General features: G+C 36.7%; 1 protein-coding gene across 1 annotated transcript in view; it reads right to left on the bottom strand.

Annotated features, from left to right (window-relative positions):
- Positions 1-513: 513 nt before the first annotated feature.
- Positions 514-20,425, bottom strand: part of GABPA (GA binding protein transcription factor subunit alpha) — a 28,749-nt gene continuing 8,837 nt past the window's right edge. Inside the window, exons 4-10 of the mRNA XM_058827788.1 lie at positions 20,334-20,418; positions 15,728-15,973; positions 12,041-12,235; positions 11,239-11,295; positions 10,063-10,203; positions 8,536-8,728; positions 514-3,415 (exon numbers count right to left, since the gene is read on the bottom strand). Coding sequence (XP_058683771.1) covers positions 3,187-3,415; positions 8,536-8,728; positions 10,063-10,203; positions 11,239-11,295; positions 12,041-12,235; positions 15,728-15,973; positions 20,334-20,418 — 1,146 coding nt within the window. The 3' untranslated portion in view covers positions 514-3,186. The remainder of the gene's footprint in view (positions 3,416-8,535; positions 8,729-10,062; positions 10,204-11,238; positions 11,296-12,040; positions 12,236-15,727; positions 15,974-20,333; positions 20,419-20,425) is intronic.

Genomic DNA, 20,425 nt, shown 5'->3' with positions numbered 1-20,425 from the left:
AAAGTAAGAGCGATACAATCAGAATTTTATCTTGTTTTTAACATGGACAATATTAGCAGTTTTGTTAGCAGAGCCACATGAAGTACATGTGGCCATACACAAGGGGCCAGCTTCAGGAATGAAAAAGTCCAAAGTTTACAAGTCAACATGAACCCTTCTGATTTAAACACTGCTAAAAGCATAAACTGAATCACTTCACAGGGCTCCATTTTGTCCTACTGAGTTTTCGTCATTCGTTTAACCTAAGCACCATTCTGAGATTTACAATTAAGATATTAAAGAAAGCTGCTACAGAAATAAAGGAGAGCGAGTTACAGTTTAAAAGTAGAAACTCATAGCCAAATATTGAGTCAAAGAAGAGGCATCTTCAGAATATAAACTGAGTTTGCCTTCTTTCTGTACTGAGCTTCTGACTTTAAGAGAAAAGAGAATAAAGGGCAGGTATTCATCTTTGAACTGCTTGTCCCTGAAAGACATTACAAATGTCTGAAAAATTAAGAAGGCAAATTAGCTGTATAACATTTTATTTTACTATATTGACATTTTATGCACAAATACTTTATCAGAGTAAAAATAGAAAATTGTTTCATGTGAAATTACAAAAAAGCAAAACACAAAAGAAATAGGTAATTATTAGCAGAGTATAAGTGTCTTTATTTAAGAGTAAAAAGTATGCAAAAACCCTTCTGTTTTACAAAAATTGAGAATATTCTATGTTTTCCTTCTGGCAGCAACAGAAAACCCTTTGACAATATATTCTACATCTTTTGCTTTACTGAAGTTAGTTTGTTTACTGAAGTTTAACATCAAGTTAAGTCACAGATTTCTCCCTCGATACAGAGAGTGTGATAATAATTTTATACTGCTTGAAAGGTTCTTTCTTTACTAATTAGAACATGGTGGAAAAGCAGATGGAACCACAACAAAGAACCTCAAGCACAATTACTCCTACTGAAAGGCTGCAAAGCAACAACAGGATATAATCACAAAGGTTGGGAGCAGAAGTTTCTCCCATGGGACTTACCATGAAACAAGAAGAGGCAGGAGAATGAAGTATTGATACTACTTTTCAATTTTGCTGTGTGTTTACCCACAGTCAGGTTTGATCTAGAAAGCTGGTATTTTAACCTTCTTTTCTTTTTATCCTGTATTTTAACTAAAAAGGCATCTCAAGAACTCTACTAACTAGGACTAGTGACTTGTAGTAGACTTGTGTTTAGTCACGGAATGTTGTTACATGCAGAACTGCTGCCCTCAAATACAGACTTCACATAATTCTTGGTAAGCAAACCTGAATCTCCTGCACAATCCACCTCCAACACTTTCCAATCAATGAGACCAACTCTAATAGCAAGAAAAGGAGTGATGTTGACCTTTCGTGACAGATACATTTACATTTTTTGCTCAGGGCTTACAATGTTTTTCAAAAGCAAAATGACATCAGCATACTCAGCAGATGAAGTGCTATAAGTACTCAAGGATGAAAACAACAGCAAGAGTTACCAAAAGAATCCAGCAAAAACCCCTTTGATTTTATAATCATGCCAATGATGAAAAAACACAAGTTAGAACTATATGCAATACTTGTAGTCAAGCAAAAACTACCTGCAGATGAGCATCCACCTACAAAAAGCCTTGTCCTCAACACGTGTTTAGCATATGCACAAGTCTTTGTATTCTCTGCCTTCTGCCTGCAAGTGTAAGCATTCCTGCTCGGCTCAAGAGCAGCAGCCCAGTGCTCTCACTGCTCAGCACAAGCACACTTTATGTTCAGAACCTCACCGTTCAAGGACTTTGGATTTAAGGTTTAAGAGTAGCTCGATCCCTAACAGAATTAAACGTCTGCCCTCGTAATTGTTAAGTGTTACCAGAGTGGGTTTAATTTATAAAAAGTTGATGAACATCAATGGTGACATAGCAATTATGCTGTTTATTAACATGAAGAGGCAAAAGCAACTGTTCTCAGACATCATACTGTTCTCAGACATCAAAAGAAGCAGTCTAACAAGCATCAGTACAGAAACTCAAAAGCTGAAGCCTACTTTTTTACTGCATGTGTAAGTTTGCAAGAAGCACTGAGTAGTTCAGAATTCAGGATACATCCCAACTATTTCTGACTCATCATCCTGACTCAGACTTCAAATTGCACCCAGCTCTGAAGCATGCATTTAGCCTAAGAAGCTTCAAAAATATCACTTTAAATTCAAAGAGAATTTAAATTAAAAGTACCTTTTTGTAGTTAATAAATGTTAGACTGTACAATGATTGGGAAATTAAACTTCAGTTCTTTGTGAAACTATTTTCAGTTTGCTTTCTGTTCCTAACCAGGGACTACTGACTGTGATTAACTTAAGTCTTCGGTCACTAAGGTTGACTACCATGCAGGTATAAGCACCTTGCAGAACACAGAATTAATACTCCCCACCAAAACAATCTACTCTTTGGGTGAGGGCTGTTTTTTCAAGTTTTTGAATTACCTGATGGGGAATGGCAGTGAGGGAAGAAGTTCACCTTTGCTTTCTGCGAAATGGCTAACATAAAGTATGTATTTCAAAACAGGTATCTGCCCTCGTATATGCATATAATGTGTATATTACAATTAAATACTCTTAATTGGCTTTTTACCTAAGCCGTATCTAAACCTGGATCTCCTTCTTCAGCACTGATCTCCAGTTAAGTCTAGTCTTAAGTTTCCTTTGCTTTTAAACACAGAAGTTATTTTAAGAACTTGATGCTTTGTAACATTTAACATGTCTTTCAGTTCCACTTGATTAACAGAATAATGAATATACTGTAAACTTTGAAAGCATCAAATGCCATTTGGTAGTTCAGCAGAGAGCAAAAGACTGGAAAAGGCTGTATTTATAGAACTGATCAGCCTGGGGACTAAAGGGACTTCATTTTTGTTAAGTGTTGCAGAAATTACTTTGCACAGCTGTGGTCACAGCGCTGAGTAGCTCCACCTCTCACTAGCTGCAGAAGTTGGGGTGATCCCTTAACGTACATTAAAATATATGCTGTTAAAAGATCCAAATTTATGCAAGTCTGAGTTCTTTATAAAAAATCATGCTCTATATTGTATGGTCAAGAAACAAAAAAAGTTTCCAACTCTGATAAAGGTTAAGAGCACCAACTGCTCTGGTTATAGATGCAAGGCCTCAGGTTCCCACTTACAGGTCCCAGTGCTTAATTATCTTTCTCTGCTTGCAGGGATGCTGTAGCCAGTGCCACTGCTGTAACTGGCTGTGCAATGCCATGGAGCTGCATCTTGGCCAGTTTCTTCTGCTCGCACTCTGTGACCAGGCGGTTCAGCTCTGCTGCACTGTACCCAATCAGAGTCTTCAAGTCACACACAAATTTGTACACAAACCTCTTGCCTTGCACCTTGCAGATCATGTCTCCATCATAGTAATACCTGCAAAATAGAAATCAATAACAGAGAATTTTGGCATCTGAAATTTTCATATGCATCCATTACTTAGTTAAGGTCACCAGAGGCTAAAATATTCTTTTTCTTATGGAGATTCTTGTAATTTCATATACGAAGACATTGTTGAGGCATTTTCTGATATGAGAAAAGGGAAGTGTTGAAAATTGTGTCTGTACCATGGTATATTAAGGAGAAACAAAACACAATAATTATTTTACAGGCCATTGGAAGCACCAGTTCAGGAATAAGTTCTTACAGTAGTTTAAAAACAGCTTGGCAGTAAGGATGTCTTATATTTAGTGCTTTGTCTTAACAAGAAAATATTGTCTTTCCCCTTATTATTGTCCTTTGCTTTGCTTTTCTGAAGGAAAAAAAACAATGCTGGAAACAGGTTGAAAATTACCAAGCAGTTTCTATGATATGAAAGAAGCTATTCCCTCCATACTGTCTTCAAAGAGGGAAATAAAACTATAAAGGCATGGGTTGAATTTGTGGGGTTTTGTTGGTTTAGGTTTTTTGGTTTTTTTGTGTTTTTTGTTTTATTATAATTCATATGCTGTCAAAACAACTTCTTTCCCTTTATTTACAACTAAAAGACAGTTCTCTAACAATAAATATCTTTTATATTGTGTGACAAAAAGAATTATCAGATTGGGCAGAAATGTAGTGAGATAACAAGGTCTACATGACCTTGTTATACCTCCCTGCCCCACTCCAGAGACAGTTCAGGACACACCAATAAAACAGAAGTTCTTGCTGTTCTCTCCCTACAAGCTTTAATAGAACGTGTATCACATTCTCTTTAAGGATATTTAAGTGACTGGGATGTAACTTGGATTTGATAAGCTTGACAAGCTTGTAATAAATTTGGAAAATAATAAAAACTCAACCAACACAACTCACACAATATAATTTCCTCAAAACCATCACCCAAATGTAGAACAAATGAACCCAGATTTCTTGACTGTCTAAAACTTAATCCTGGGACATGTTCATAATGCAAAGATGATTCTTGTTCATTAGCAAAATTAAGTCAATTAAAAGATGAACTTCTGATCCTCAGCTCTAGTGGAAAAGAGGTAACTAAGAATCCAAGTAAATTCTTCAGACATCTCAGTTCCAGAAAAAAAAGCCTTACTTTTGAGGGTCAGGATGTAAGCAGCTCGACCAAAGATATATGAGAGACAGGCTGTGTAGAAAACAATGTTGGTAAACCTGTTGGTTACTGAGACCATGAAAGAAGCCACAGGGGTCTGTCATGGACTACAAGAAGTGTCAGAGTAGCTTATTATTGCTCTGTGGGTAAAGACAGTGTGGTTTGTTTCGTAAAGCTCTCCTTCTCCTGAACGACATACAATTATAAAAAAGCTTCCTTATCAGTCCTTCTTCTCACTCTACCCCTCAAACTGCCACCTACATCCCTCAACTCCTCCGTTTCCTTCTCTGCATCTCTACACTTATTCTTGGCTGCTACTACAGCTTCCACCCAGCAATTCTTCATGCCAGCCCTGTCCTCCAAAATATCTCAGCACCAGCTGAAGGAACTGTTGTGCAGTGGTGTCCAGCACCAGCACTTTCAACCTCTTACCGAGGTTTAGTTGCAGTGGGTTGAATGAACTCTGTAACCATGTGTCGCCCTGAAAACTCAGCTTCTGAGCTTGCTGACACGGTTTTCTAAGGACTTTCCCAGGACAGTAACTGTAAACATAGATATGTGTACATTCTTTCTGTTACACGTCTTGTGATGGACATCTCTCATGGCCAGTGCTGTGAGAAAGTGTTATCCTGACCATCCAATCCCTGGCTGTGGTCAGAAACCTATAAATCCTGGAGGGAAAAATAAACCTCGCTCCTTCTCTTCATCACACCTCGACCTGTGTCCGTGTGATCTATTCATCTTCAGCGGCAACAACCATGAGGGTGGGATGATAATTTATGTTCAGCTTTCAAGTAGAGTCTTGTAGTACTGGGCAAAATTGGGGAAGGATGAGCAATAACCTGGTGTGTCCTTCGTGTGTGAAATGTGTAGGAACACTGGGCAGAGGCTCATGTTGAATATGACAGGATAGAGGACATAGAGAAACTGAGCTCTGCTCACTTGGGGCAATATGAAGCACCCGTACAAAAACAAAGTTTGTAATATGTGGCCATGGCATATGTCAAGTGGCAGTGGTCATCATTTTTTTAAAGGTAGTTAACTATGTACAAGCCTTTACATTTATTGTACAATCCCATATAATCATTCCTGTCTCAAAAAATGCTGTAGAAAAATGCTTTAAAAAACAGAATATACTTTGAATGATTTAGTCCACACTACTGGTATGATCAGAAAGGAAAAGGACCACAAGAAGTTATTTTTATACAAAAGCCCAAAACATGCAAGACTCCTACATCTCATGTTTGAAACACTCAAGTTAAAATCAGTCAATGTGGCAAGAGGGTATTTTCAATATTATGTTAAATGCATTTCTGATTACAGCATTTGCCTACTCAAAAACACAGAAAGCTAAAAATAAATAAAATTAAACACCCATGCAAGTTCACAAAGTTACCAGAACATTCCAAGACACATGGAAACTTCATTTAAGAAGAATACAGGAAATTAATTATTTTTCTTCAAGTCTCACATCCCTACTGGATAACTAAACAGACCTGGATTTTTAAAACATTTACCAAGATATCTATAACAAAAAAAGCTGCTCTTCCTTTTCTGCCCATCTGCCCTAGTTTCCATACGCCTGCTTTTCCTACAGCTGTGCAGAAGAGCCAGTACATTTCTCAGTAATACCAACATAATTTCCTGTACTAATCAATAACTGCCACAGTGTTTTCAATACATTAGTAAGCTAAACACATAATAATTTATCAAACTTCAGCTTGGCAACAGTGTATCACAGGAGTAGCGAGAGGCATTAAATATCCCTTCAGACATTAAACTGTTAGAAAACATGTCAATATTGATGCAGCTACCAAAATGACACCACTTTGAGGAATGTGATTTCTGCAATTCTGTGACTAAAATATAAATGCAAAACTTTTTTAATAGTGATTTATGCAAACTGGAGTTTAATATCCCACTGATAAGAACATTATTCCAAAGTTCTTCAGCTGCCTTGGGCATCTTCTGTGGAGATTGTTGACGAAACCTGGAAACATCATAATGGTTTACATAATTTTTATGTACCAGAAGGTTTTCACATATGCCTTTAGTACACAGACTCAGAGATACACAGGTTGGAAACATGGGAATGGTACTGGAACAATATAGGCTGAAGAACTGTAATGCAAAGGTCCTGCTTTGGGCAGGAAATTTGACCAAACACCTCCTGTGGCCCCTCCAACCCAAGAGAGTCTGCGATTCTATGAAAAAAATGAACATTCTATTTAATATATAAATAATGCAAGAACAGCCATAGAAGACTAGACTAAAGATCCAAAAAAGATCTAAAACAGGCAAAGGCTCCAACAGACTGAAACATAACACCTAAGGAAAAGTATGAGAGTAAGCATCTACTGTATGCTCTTGCTTTTAGTGACCTGAGGCTCAAGAACTCTTAGAAGTTGCATCTTTCAATACCCAAAATCATTAAAAATATTTATTTTTCATTAATTTTTCCACTTGTCTGTCAAACACATAAAATAATTCTGGTATCCACAATACTGTGCCTAAAGAAGTTCTAAGACAAACAAAATGGTATAGTATAGCTGTATATCTTGAGCCTGTCAAATATTAATTAAATCCTCCCTAAAAGGGTGTTATAAATACACTCGAGAGAGTGTCAAAGTTTAATCAAAGGAAAGTTTTATTAATTATAGCAAGCTAGCAATAAGCAAAAGTTTTACAGCGCTGGATGGCAACGGAGAAGCGGGATCGCTTCCCGGCCGTCCAGCGCTGTAAAACTTTTGCTTATTGCTAGCTTGCTGTAATTAATAAAACTTTCCTTTGATTAAACTTTAACACTCTCTCGAGTGTATTTATAACAATTGTAAAGAAAGATTATGATACTTTACCATAATTTCTTACAGAGGTATTTTGAAATATAAGTTGATATTTTTATATAATGCCAGAGGAGTTTACTTCAAAAAAACCAACCATACAAACAACATGTATCCAAAAGTGAAAGTGCTAAGAAGTAAAACAAAAACGTCATTCAAAATGCAATTTCACTCATACAAAAAGAATTTCTAAACCTGCTTGAATAATTTGCAGGATTAGGCAAAAACCATCTTTCTTGAAAACAAATCAAGACAAATATATTTAATGATATCACAACAAAAAAACCAGAAGTTCTCTCTCAACAATTTGCAAGAACATGGATGAATTTTCAAAATATTCCAAAGACTAACATAATCAGGGAAAAGCTGTCTAAAATTCTAAAATTGCATTCTTCCCCCTCCTCAAGTACCTCACCCACAGTGACTCAATAATACAAGTTCCCTTTTACAAATGTCAAACAATCACAATGAAATGAAGACACTGAGACACTTCCATTTCTTCAGATCAGTGTGATGTTGGAATTGCAACTGTTGAAACATAGCTGTCACGTGTATTTTTCAATTTAAGATCCACACAACAAGAACAATTAAATGAAACAATGAATATTTGAAGTTAGTAAAGGTTCTTACATACAGAGAACCACTAACAATTACAGAGAAGTATCTGATTTATTCCATAACAAGAGAAAGAAGAACACAGACAGTAGAACATAAAAAAAAGTTAATAATTCACATATTTCTGTATCCTTCACCAATAATCAATATTGTTTGGCATGCTACTAAAAGCATAAATATTGAAGATAAATAAAAAGGAGGTATATTTCTGGAAGTGAGTGACCCAAATTAACAATCTTGAAAAAAGAAAATCTATTTTCAAGAAGTTATTCTACTAGCTTCTTTAAAAATGAAAAAAAACCCAACAAAACAAGGGCAAAAAGCCCAGCAAATACCTCTCCCCTAAGACCAGCAGGATTTCATTGCAAGAACCAGCTTCAGAAGATTTGGCTATGCCTTTACTAAAAAAGCTGCAAGTTTTGCATTACGTTAATTAAAAATGACGTAGCCAAATGAAAGCAAATCATACCCCATGAGTTCCTTAAGTTTCTTACCTCAAAGCCCGACTAAGCTTCTCGTAGTTCATCGTGGGCTTGTTCTTGCGCTGTCCCCATTTCTGTGCAACCAGTTCAGGTTGATTCAATTTAAACTCTCCTTCATCACCAACCCAAGAAATACAGTCCCGAGCATCTTTGTCAGTGAGAAGTTCTAACAAAAACTGCCACAGCTGAATCTGGCCGTTGTTCCCTGTTAAAACAGGAATAACAAGTTTCACTTCAACTTGTCCTTTTTATGTTCCACTCATGGCTGAAAACCTGCCATCAACATATTAAAGCAGACCAGCATAGTCTGTATGATGGAAAGAAAACTTCCACTTAATTAATCCCTTCTAATGATTCTTTCGCAAACATTTCCCTGCAAAGTCATCAGTACCCATTTCTATTTAAAAAATGTTGAATACAGGAAAAAAATTCATCAAGATTTCACATAAATCTTCCCCTAGAAATTAAAAAAACCCAACCCCCCAATATAATCATTTATACACATATCTGTCTTTAAAATAGAACAGATTTAGCAAGAGCTGCTTATTCCTCTTCACACACACATATATATGTGTAATAGAAGCTGTTTTTTTTAAAAAAAAATTGGTTTCAAATTTTCAACATGAAATATTAGAAACAAAAGAAACCCCCAAACTTCAGCTTATATCAATGTAGCATCTTTCACATCCAATCGTTTAGATTTCTTTCAAACTCAAGTACCCACAGTTAAATTCCTAAATTCTCAACGAGATACAGAGAGACCTGATGACTAAAGACAGAAACACAGAGTACTCCTTGCTAATGTCAGCCAATAAAACCTTGGCCTTAAAATTCTGAGTGACATCATTAGAGGCCTTTATAGAGTCCAAAACTCTATAAAATAACATAACTAAAATAAAAACTCAAGGAAGAAGTGAAGGAAGACTATAACAGAAAAATCCACAACATTAAAGAGAAGCAAAACAAAAATGACAGCAAGAAAAAAGAAAGAAATTAATAATCAAAGAGTATGTACTAATAACAATAATTCCAAAATTAAACTGCAGATTTAGTACGGAGTTTTCCAGACATGCATTCATTTAATTAAACAAGAAATAAGAAACTTTATAAATTTTGAAGTCACCAGATTGGGGAAAAACAGAGGAGGAGTAAAACAGACAATTCAAGTAGCAGCTAGGCTACATTTTACAACATACAGTTTATTTTCTTCCCTTTTGGCAAATAGAAGTTAAAAGTTTAAGATTAAATGCTATGCAGTGGTTTGAGATGACAGACTCTTAAGTGATGGGGAAATTTATGCATTTTATTTGCTGCAGGATGGAAAAACTCCAGCATCATATTGACTTGGTGCTTGTGTGAGCTGACCAACTTGCCAAGGCTGCCTGTGGTTACCAGATTTTTGTACCTATGGCTCCCTTCACACCACATGGACTCCTACAAACATCACATTTGGAGTTACAAAGACGTGTTTCATCAAACAATAATTCAAATTAATGGGTCAGTGTTCAGTGCATTAGCATGCAAAAATGAAGGCAATACCTGTTCTGTTTCCAGGGGAACTCCTATCTTCCCCAGAGATCCTTGGAGATCTCTGTACTTTAGCTGCCTTTGCACTGCTGTTTATCACTTTGATGGTGGTTGGGGTAGCAGGCTGTACAGACGCTGGTATAATCTGCACAGCTGTAGAGCAGAGAATGTTAAAGAACATCAATTATAAATTGCTGGCACAGAAATAGGCATATTTTATTTATTATCATAACATCTAGAAGCTATTTTTTTTCCTTTGCTAAAAAGGTACACTGCATTAAGTCACAATGCTAAGTATAATTTAAAGACCTTTTTACCTCTTGCATGAAAACTGTAGTTTTAGACTAACTGCAGAAGTGTCACATCACAGATAAAACACCAGCTTTAGTTTATCGTATTACTATTACATGCTTCCACAAAAAAAACCCAAACTCTCTTCAAGCCTTTGTTTTCATCCTCATGCTGTTCCCACATGATCTGCCTTAACGCCCTTTCCTCTACAGTCACCGCACAACCTCCATACCTGATATTCAAACAGCAAACACCTTCTATTGCAATGGTGTAGGAGGGTGCAGATGCCCCACTCAAGCTGGCTTTAACTAGACACAACCACAGGATGTAATAAACAGTCTGTGTATTAAACATATAAGATCCTTATAAGTCTTCTGAAAATTGGTGCATTTTAATAATTGATGACACTACTTAGCTGAAAGAATGAGCTTCAAATAACTGGAAAGCTACTTTAATGTATTATTTTTAATATTGGTTTCTAAGCAAATCATCTCTTCCACAGAACCCTTCAGTTTTTTGAAACACTTTTTTATTTTAAATTAATATTTAAATAGATCCATTCATTAATGCAGTATATAACCTAAAGCCCTGAAACAACTAAAAACCTCAAATATGTATCCTAGAGAGCTTACTTCAAGAAAGTGGAAAATCTACCATTCAAAATGAAAGTTGTAAATTTCCATAGTTCAAGTCAAACACTACCCTTCAGCCAAACAAAATGTAGAGAAACTCAATGTCATGTTTTGAAGTTTAAAGTATGTGTTCCTCCCTTCCCTAAGAAAAAATACCCTCCCAAGTGATTTCCTAAATGTTGTACTATCATACTGCTGAACCACAGTACCGTGCTAAACCTACAAACAGTGACTTGTGTGAATTAATGCTGACAGAAGCACTTACGCTGATCAATTGTAACAGTTGCTATTTCTCCAGAGTGTTCTTGGCTAGCCAACACATCTACAAATTGGAAAAAAAAACCCAGCAGTTTTATATTTAACCTGTGAATAATAAGTCACCTGAATATCAAAAACTTTCATATTTCATAGAGGAAAATAAATAAAAATTAGGTATCAGTCTGCAAGAGACATGTACAGTTCATGGTCTTACAAGTGGAGACCTTTAACATCTGTCATTCATTTTAGAATGATGTACATGGCAAATTTCCACAACCTTATGCATTCTCCATCCCCAAAAACCTTCAGGGATATTATGTAAATGAAGACAGAAATAGTTATTTGTCTGGCAAGTTACATTCAAGCATGGTACATCTGAAATGCACATATATGTTACTGTAGTATGCACATAAAATGCATCACTTAGCAGCTGTATTGTGTACTAAGGATTTCACTTCCTGTGCTTAATAATCTCCACTTCTATATGACATAGAAATGTACATTTACTAACTCTAAATAAATATTTAATTATAAAAATAACAAATTCAGCAGATGCACAAACTATGAAGCTTTATAAAAAACAAAGGTGGAATAATCATTTACTACTTTCTACTATGAGATTTGATAAAAGACTGGCAGTCTGCAAGACAATGTTTCATGGCAGCAAACATTCTAATACCTGCTCTTATCTTGTATTGATACCCTCATTCTTACCCCAAACATTAAGTAAAGGAAAAATGACTGCTTAGAATTGGTTTTATAGTTCAATAAAGAAGTCTGAAAAAAACCCAAACAACTAACTGCCATACACTTTCGAAGAAGCTCCAGGTGGCTCCAGAGGATTTCTCCCCGTGGGACGCGCTGGAAGAAATCTTCTTGGCTGAAGTTGCAGAGGTCCCGCCCAGAAATGCTGAGTGCGTTGAGATCAATGTCAGTCATGCTGAACTCCTTCATCACCCACACCACCCAGTGGAGCACCTGGTCTGTTGACCACTGAACTGGGTCTGAAAAAGATGGATGAAACTGCAAATCACCTCATCATACACTGCAAAGCTCCTCCTCAATTATACAATAACTTCCATAAGAGTAAAAGCACAACATCAAGAAGCAGAGTTACTGAGACCAAATCTGCTTGGAAAGTTGGTGACTGTGCTTAAAATGGTGATGGAATGGTGTGGGATGGTGGGGTGACAGAAAAGGTGAAAGAGCAATTTTCTTTAGAGAAAGTTTTTATATCAGAACTATGCCTGACATATCTCAAACACAAAGAATTTTCTTCTTCCACAGGTCTTTAGCTTCAAAAAAAGAGTACTTTCTCTCACAGAAGGATACTCTTCTTCAAAACTGTTCATCAGTTTGTGATTACGACAAAATAATAAATTCTAAACTCATTCATATCATCTCAGTTTCTGCTGACAAAAACCACCACTGGATATGTCTGGTATGAATTAATTTTCTTCCCAGAAACCACTATTCTTGTTGTACTATAGGCTGGTGACCAAACCACTCTTGAAAGTACATTGAGATGTTTTGTCTACTGCTGAGCAGCGCTTGCAGAAGCTGCAAAGATGTGGCTCAGCCCAACACAGAGAACATAAACCACAAAACTAGCAAGAGAATTTTGAACAGAACAATGGGCTTGAGTTGGCTGCAACTCATGTTCTCCTTCCTGGCCATTAGGGACACCTAATCTCATGAGTATATTATAGACACCCATACCAGTAATCCTGTTGGGATTGGGACTGTGCAATGTTCTGCAATTGCTGTATTCATCTATCTTACCTTTGTGCTGGGTTTTAATGTACCTTGTATCACTCTACTAAACCAGAAATCCCATATAACAGCAAAGATTTTCAAATAAATTTGATACTCAATATTACAGCCTCCAGACATGGAATATCTAAAAGAACCTGGTCAGACTACTGGACTCCAATGCAAGGCCTTCCATGTTTCTCATTCAGCCACCCCAGCGAGTAGGCTGGGGGTGCACATGAAAATGAGGAGGGACAGCTGATCCCAACTGACCAAAGGGATATTCCACACTACAGGGAATACTGAGCAACAGAGTTTTTTTGAAGTATCCCTTGCATAGAGCCTGGCTGAGCACTGGGCTGCTGGAGGCAAGTGATTGTTTCTGCTTTTAGACAGAGCATCAAGTTTTGAGATCTTAATGTTGTACATAATATATTAAAATATGCCAACAGGTAAGAACTAGTAACTAAAGTAGGGACATCTACTTTTCACTGGAGCAGAGTGATAATGTATTTTTAAATTCTGATATTCCAATCAGATGTCATCCTGACAATTTTTAAGATTCAAAATAAATAAAATTAAGAATTAAGAAAAATTAAGAAAATTAAGAATTAAAGTAAAGTATCTTAAACATTTATCTAGGAGCTACAAATTTAGTTTTGGTTAGCAAAGGACAGCTACATGGCATCATTTTTCACTAATGCTACCTAAAACAGTGCAATGTAATCCTGTGGCAGAAAACACACCACAAGGGGGTTGATCTACCAAATATCAGCAGCAGTGAACTTTCATCAAAAAGCTTCTAATTCGTTCTCATTGACAGAACACAATCTGCAAGGAAACAAAAATAATTACTTTCTCTAACCACTTCTGTGGTTCCCAAGCTTTCTGCTGCTCTGTTTTCTGCATTTTTTTCTCATAACAATTAGTATTTTCCTTCCTTCTAGGTACCAAATATTTGGATTCTAATAGAAGAAATACTTTTAACAGAAGAGTATTTATAATCTCTAATAAAACCCACCCAAAACATAACATAAAGAGAAAGCCACAACATTTTAAAGACCTGCTAAAAGCTAGTTTTCCATTTGCAGCAAAGCAGAGAAGTCTGTAAGAATGAAGACAAAGAACCACTAGTTTTCTGGATGATTATTTATTGAATAGCCTTGACTCTTAACATCAACACATCCTGTCTTCTTGAAAAGATTGAAGAAATAATTTTGGGTTATAATGTAGAACCTAGGGCACTTTATTTCAGCCCAAGTCCCTGTAATGTCTACTCAGAAAACATTTAAAGTGTTACTCTTTCTAGGAGTGTAATTTAGCACTTTTTTTTTTATATCAAGAGAACACTATTATTTGCAATCCATGGATCTCTGTCATAATGAACTAATACAGTTTTCCTAAAAAATCTGCACTCCTATGGCCCAAAGATCATTAAACTTTTGAAGCCACAGTTGGGGGTTATATGGTTTTCTTAAAACATCAACATTATTAAAGTTTATTAAAAATACTATTCAACATAACAACAATGGTTTAAGTAATTTTCTTTAGAGAGCATGAAAATATTAGTCTGCTTCTGAAATCCCTCACTTTTTTTTTTCTTTCAAACATTCTGCATCAAATCCCTGACTATCAACAGACATAACATGAGGAAAACTATTTTTGAAGTGCTTACCAATTAGAAAACTAAAAAGCCATGAAAGAGCCTTTGCTTTAGTTACCAAAAATATACTCAAAATATAGGCGAGCTACATCCTGCAAAGACCTGTGACTTGACTGGAATTCTTAAACCCTTCCAAATATCCTCCTTGCCAAATATATTGTTTTACAGGTCTGCTCATATAGAACAGCTTCCTGAATATGCCTTGACAGTACATTTCTGCCAGTCATAAGAAGCAATTCAGCTGGATAATCTCACAACTATGATATAGGTCTACATCCCACAGTTCCAGTTCAATCTTAAACAGACATTCAGAGAATTTTTTTTTAAGCTAACATTCAAAGAGCAACCTGCTAAGTAACAAATTAACTAAAAAAAAGATGATCATCTAGAATATTTATTTTCAGTTTTAATCATCTTCCTCCAGTATGATGAAGGCCAGTACAGCTTCTCATACAAAATCTGATTTAAGAGAATAGCCAGGATCCTCCAGTCCATGAACAATTTGTTTCAGGAACTTTACAGACCCCATTACCAAGTACTGAGTCTGTTCAATTCCACACACAACCTGAAGAGCTTTATCACTAACACACACATTTTTAAGGAGGGCAGGAAGAACAGTGCTTTTTAGAAACTGCATTGACAAGCTAAGTTAGGGCAAGAAAGCACTCATTTAATGAAACTATTATGAGCATCCATTTTACCTGTTTTTTTGATTTGGTACTAAGAAAACATTCTTCCCTGTGGAGGTGGTGAGGCCCTGGCACAGTACCCAGAGAAGCTGTGGCTGCCCCATCCCTGGATGTGTTTGAGGCCAAGCTAGATTGTGCACGGAGCAACCTCATCTAGTCAAAGTTGTCCCTGCCAATGGCAGGGATTGGAACCAGATGGTCTTTAGGTTCCCTTCCAACCCAAACCATTCCATGATTATATAATTCCATTATGCAGATTATTTGCATTGTACTAACCCATACCACAGGATTCCTTCTCTGAGGTCCTTGAGCACCAACCCCACACAGAACACAATGGCCCAGCCCCCAGCTGAATACACCCATAGCTGTGCACTACATATGCACTATAATACCGTAAGGTATTCCAAGGCGCTCCTGCTCCTTCCGGTAGCCTTCCAGTGCTGCAGCCCATCGTGTCACTTGCTCAGACGTTTCATCTGAAATTGCTGCAATATGTTTTGTCCCATCCAAGGTTATCACTTGAGCTTCCTCAACAAGGTGAGCTTCAGCCTCTGCATGATGAGCATCTGGGTCAATCACAACCTCCACAGTCTCCACAGGCTTCACAATTTCCAGGATATTCAACTTGGGCTCTATCCCTAAGCAGGGAAACAACACAAAACTTAAAGACAGTAATGCAAATATGACAAAAAAATTGTTTTAAAGCTTTCTGATTAGTAGGGTTAGCAAACTCAGGAAATAAGCAGGACACAAAAGTGTCATCAAATTTCTGCGGGTGTCCTATATTACAATGACATACTTTATTAAGTATGCTTTAGTAATGTGAATAACAAAGCTGTCCCTCCTTCTTCCCCCAGTACTACAGCTTCCTGTTCTAGTTAAGTGATCTATTTCATGGATCTTGAACAGAACGTTCAACGTGTGCATAAGGTACAAGTATTTTGGTCTGTAAGAAATATACCAAATAAAACCCCCAAAACAAATAGAAACAGCAAACTCCAAAAGGACCCAAGTATCCAGCTTCACTCCAACCCTAAGGCATTTCTTTCAGCCTTTACAATACTTCCCTGGTATCTCTGGGGTCTACACAAAGCACTCAACATTTTCTTTCAGTACTCCGCAGCAGGCAGTGTGTTAAACAGCAAGTTAAAAGAAAATTCTTCCCATTTTAGGCTTCATCAGCTATTCGCATTTTGGCTTTATGTGTGCCATTTCAGATATTAGATCACAGAGCTAACAAGGTATGTCTGTATCCATTCTGCAGCAAGAAAGAACACATTCACTAATGCTTTGTATCACCACCCTCTCTGTTGTCTTCTGAGGTGTTTTGTCCAGATGGTGCCTCATCACATTTCTGACATTGTACAGAAGATTTTTCAAAATTATTTCAATTTTTGTGACATAAAATTGTCATTATAATGCCAACAACCACACTTACTTTAAGAGATTTTTATCAAACATATTTTCACATAAACAAAGAATCTTTACAATTCTATTTTATCATGAATTGGAAAACTTTGACTATGGTTAAGCTGATGAAAGTAGGATTCACAGAACATCATACAGCCAGAGTAATTTCAATATTCTGTACCATAAAGGTATTACTTTGTGTCCTTCCCATCTAATCTACATTAAAGCACAGCATGAGATGGCTCTGCAGGTAACAGCCTTAAATGCTAAATCCACAATCCAGTCACAGTTTGTAAGGGAAAACAAATGGAGTATATACCTGTCTTACAAGTAAGAAAAAATAAGTCTTTTTCAGACAAGTATTCCTCTAGATTTTAAAAGTCATTCAGCTTGAAAAAAATATTAGAAAGGGAACAAACATTACAAAGACCCTGAGTACAAAACTCAGCAATGTGAAATTGAGGATGTGAAAATAGATGTTGACAACCAGTAAGTGGTTGATTAGATGAAGAAGCAAACATGAAGAAAAAGCAAACAAGTATTTTCCTTAGGAGAGTGTTTTACCTAGGCCATGAAAAACTATGTACAACATATGCTCCTTCCAAAATCATATGAAAATGGGTAAGGGAAGCCACTAAGGGTCAAGATTCTATTTTTGATCTTCAAAAAATAAAGGAAAAAGCTTCTAGAGAGGTACAGCTCATTATTGCTCAACAAAGTAATTCACTGTGTGTCACAAAACTACATGTCAAAAAACTTCATGCTTTATTCACAATACAAACACAGAGATAAAAGCAATGCGTCTGTAGAGGAAACACCTTGTAAGTAAAATTGTGAATTAACAGTCTGCCATTAAACTTACTGCAACACTAGATCAGCATTAATTCCCTGGGTTTGTCTGCATCTCTCCTCACATCTCTTCTCCCTTTACCTACTGCATAAGAGATGACCAGTCTTCCTCGGACGGCACCCAAGTTGTGGAACACAATGCCACGCGCCCCAGAAGTATAAACTGGTACAAGCAATACAAAGCTTCAGGACATGAGCCATCAAGACACATGTAGATGTTGACAGGGCTGCCAACTGTCTGAAGGTAGAGGAATATACTGGGGTGATGACTACAGGCAGCCTGCTTGGTTTTACTCACCTTGAAATTTCTAGTATTAACCATAGCCAGAAACAGGACATTAGTAAAACAGCATCTTTAACCCAATAAAGTGTCATTACACTCACTATTTGTTCTTCTACATACTAAAAGTAACAAAAGCCTACTTATTTCAGAAATTATTATAGAAAAAACCACAAAATATCTTATTGTGGAGGTCTTCAAAACTAAAGCTTTTTTCAAATTCTTTGACATACAGTGGAACATAGTTACTCACAGTTCCACAGATATGCAAGAGCCCCAGTTCAGAGCAGTAGAGAACTGGGCTGCACTCAAGGCTGCTGTTCTCACAATGAAAGGAAAACCACATACATTGCCATTCCTCCAACCAGAGAAAATTAGTCAGGACAAGGCAGAGCACCATAAGGGTCTTACTAGTAAAATGAAAAAATAGGAATGGTATTTTATCTGCTGTAGAATGAAATGCTATATAAGAACTACACTCAAGTTCAGCTACAGAAGAGTGAAGCTCTATTTTCTGAACTGTTAGCTTAGTATGCAGACAAACACACTGTCTGTGAGAATGTAATACAAATAAGAAAAAATAAACAACTGAGTCCAAACACAAAAACCGTCTCTCTCTCTTGCTCATTAATCCTGACCTTGGGGAAAAAACCCAAAGAGACTTTTTAAACAACTGTAATTCACCTGTTGTCTTTGAATTTAAGGTCAGCTGATCAAAATGTGGTAGAACATTTGAACTGACAAAGCAGCTTTTCTTTCAAGAAAAAAGAGAGTCCAATCCAAGCATCACTGATTACTCCTAGCTGAATTCTATACATTACACAAGTTAGGGAAAAAATAACATAAGTGAACTGAGAATCTCTCAAAACCTCATTTATTCAAGTAAAACATGAGGATGGAGTAAGAAGCCGTTTTATCCCATCAGGTTCAAAGTGGTACTGTGGTCAAGAGCAACAAGTTCATTTTCCTGTTAGTGATCTAAATATCTTCCTTTTGCTTAAACGCATGCTATTTGTTTTCTAATATTCTGCCCTGCCATATTTTACATGCCTTCAACAAACAGATTTCTTATGAGTTGCTCAAGTATCAAGGCCTGAAAAACAACACTGAAGTGTTCCAAAGTGACACAGAAGTACTTTAATATTCAAATGTTTCTTTTAAGATGGGAGGAGGGGAAGGGGAGGGAGAGAGAGGAGAGAAGGCGTGATGGGGGCAGGGAGCAAGAAGCTCCTTGTGCTATGTGATCATGAACCTCAGTTTTACATAAAAGTGAAGAAAACAAAACACAGGATGATAGTAAAGATATTCATCATTCACACCCTTTTGAAAATGGAAGTCTGAGCACTGAATACTGGAAGTGACTGGGCATGAATTAAGAGCACGAATTAATATTCTAGTTCCCTGAAAGATATTTCCATTCTATTTTATAAGCAGAAAGGTAGTACACTTCCCATTACATATGGGGAACTGAGGACTCAATCTAGCACTAGTCACCTGACACTCAGCATTAAGTGCAAATTGTGTCTTACCGAAGACTGTTAATACAAAGCAGAAAAGTCTTCAGTCTAATCGACAATGAAGCCACAAGGAAACAAAAAGTACCCCGCAAATTTTGCTCATTTGCTTTGCTGATGTAACTCAAAACAGGTAACTAATCTACTCCTGTATGAATTTGTCCTGGTTTAAAAATCCAGAAATAAATACCTGTAGCTGTTCCCACAGCCCAATATATACATTGTCTTTAAAGAGTGGAGGCTGTCCTTCCACTCAAGACATATGGAGGGGCAAAGCAGAAAACTAGGACAAAAAGCAAAACAATGAAGCTGCTTGTTCCTGAGAATTTGACAAGGGGAAATCCTGTCATACCAGGTAACACAAATAAAAACTATGCCTCAACAAATCCATACCAAACTGGTTAATGTTCCTCTGACACAACAGTTTATTTTGACTTCTCATCCGAAGAAAACAGACAATAGACAGTGATCCTGGACCTTGATAAGGATTTTCAATTAGTTAAATTTACCTTCAAATTGTAATTGTTCCTAAAGCACACAATCTCACTTGCCTCACTGGAATGAAACTGTCACCTACCTTCACAAAAATCTTTTGCCTGTGTCAATACTTTGTCTGATATGATTACATACTCAGCCTTGAGGAAAACCTCATAATGCAATGGACACTACTCAAGGAAGAGTTGTTTGGGTTCTGGATTCGTGTTTGATTTTGTTACTTATAAAAATGATATGAAATTCCTTTAAAAAACATTTCAAATAGTATTAGTCCATGACATTTAATTTTACTACTTAGAACTACAGTACACAATGAAAAAGACATTCTGAAACTCTGTGACCATTCACTGATTTTCTCAATTTTACAGCTAGGAATAGGAGATTAGGTTTGCTCACAAGTATTCCTGGAGTATTAGTTTGTCTGTACAACAGACAAATGTACCTACTTACCTTGCCTAGATATTACTTGCACACTGAGTTGCACTGTTCCATCTGTTTTCACTCCTTGATCAAAAAGGCTTCGATCTGGGTCCAGCTTGATA

The sequence above is a fragment of the Poecile atricapillus genome, chromosome 1 (assembly GCF_030490865.1).
Source record: "Poecile atricapillus isolate bPoeAtr1 chromosome 1, bPoeAtr1.hap1, whole genome shotgun sequence".
NCBI lineage: Eukaryota > Metazoa > Chordata > Aves > Passeriformes > Paridae > Poecile > Poecile atricapillus.
This window is presented reverse-complemented; position numbering and strand designations above follow the sequence as displayed.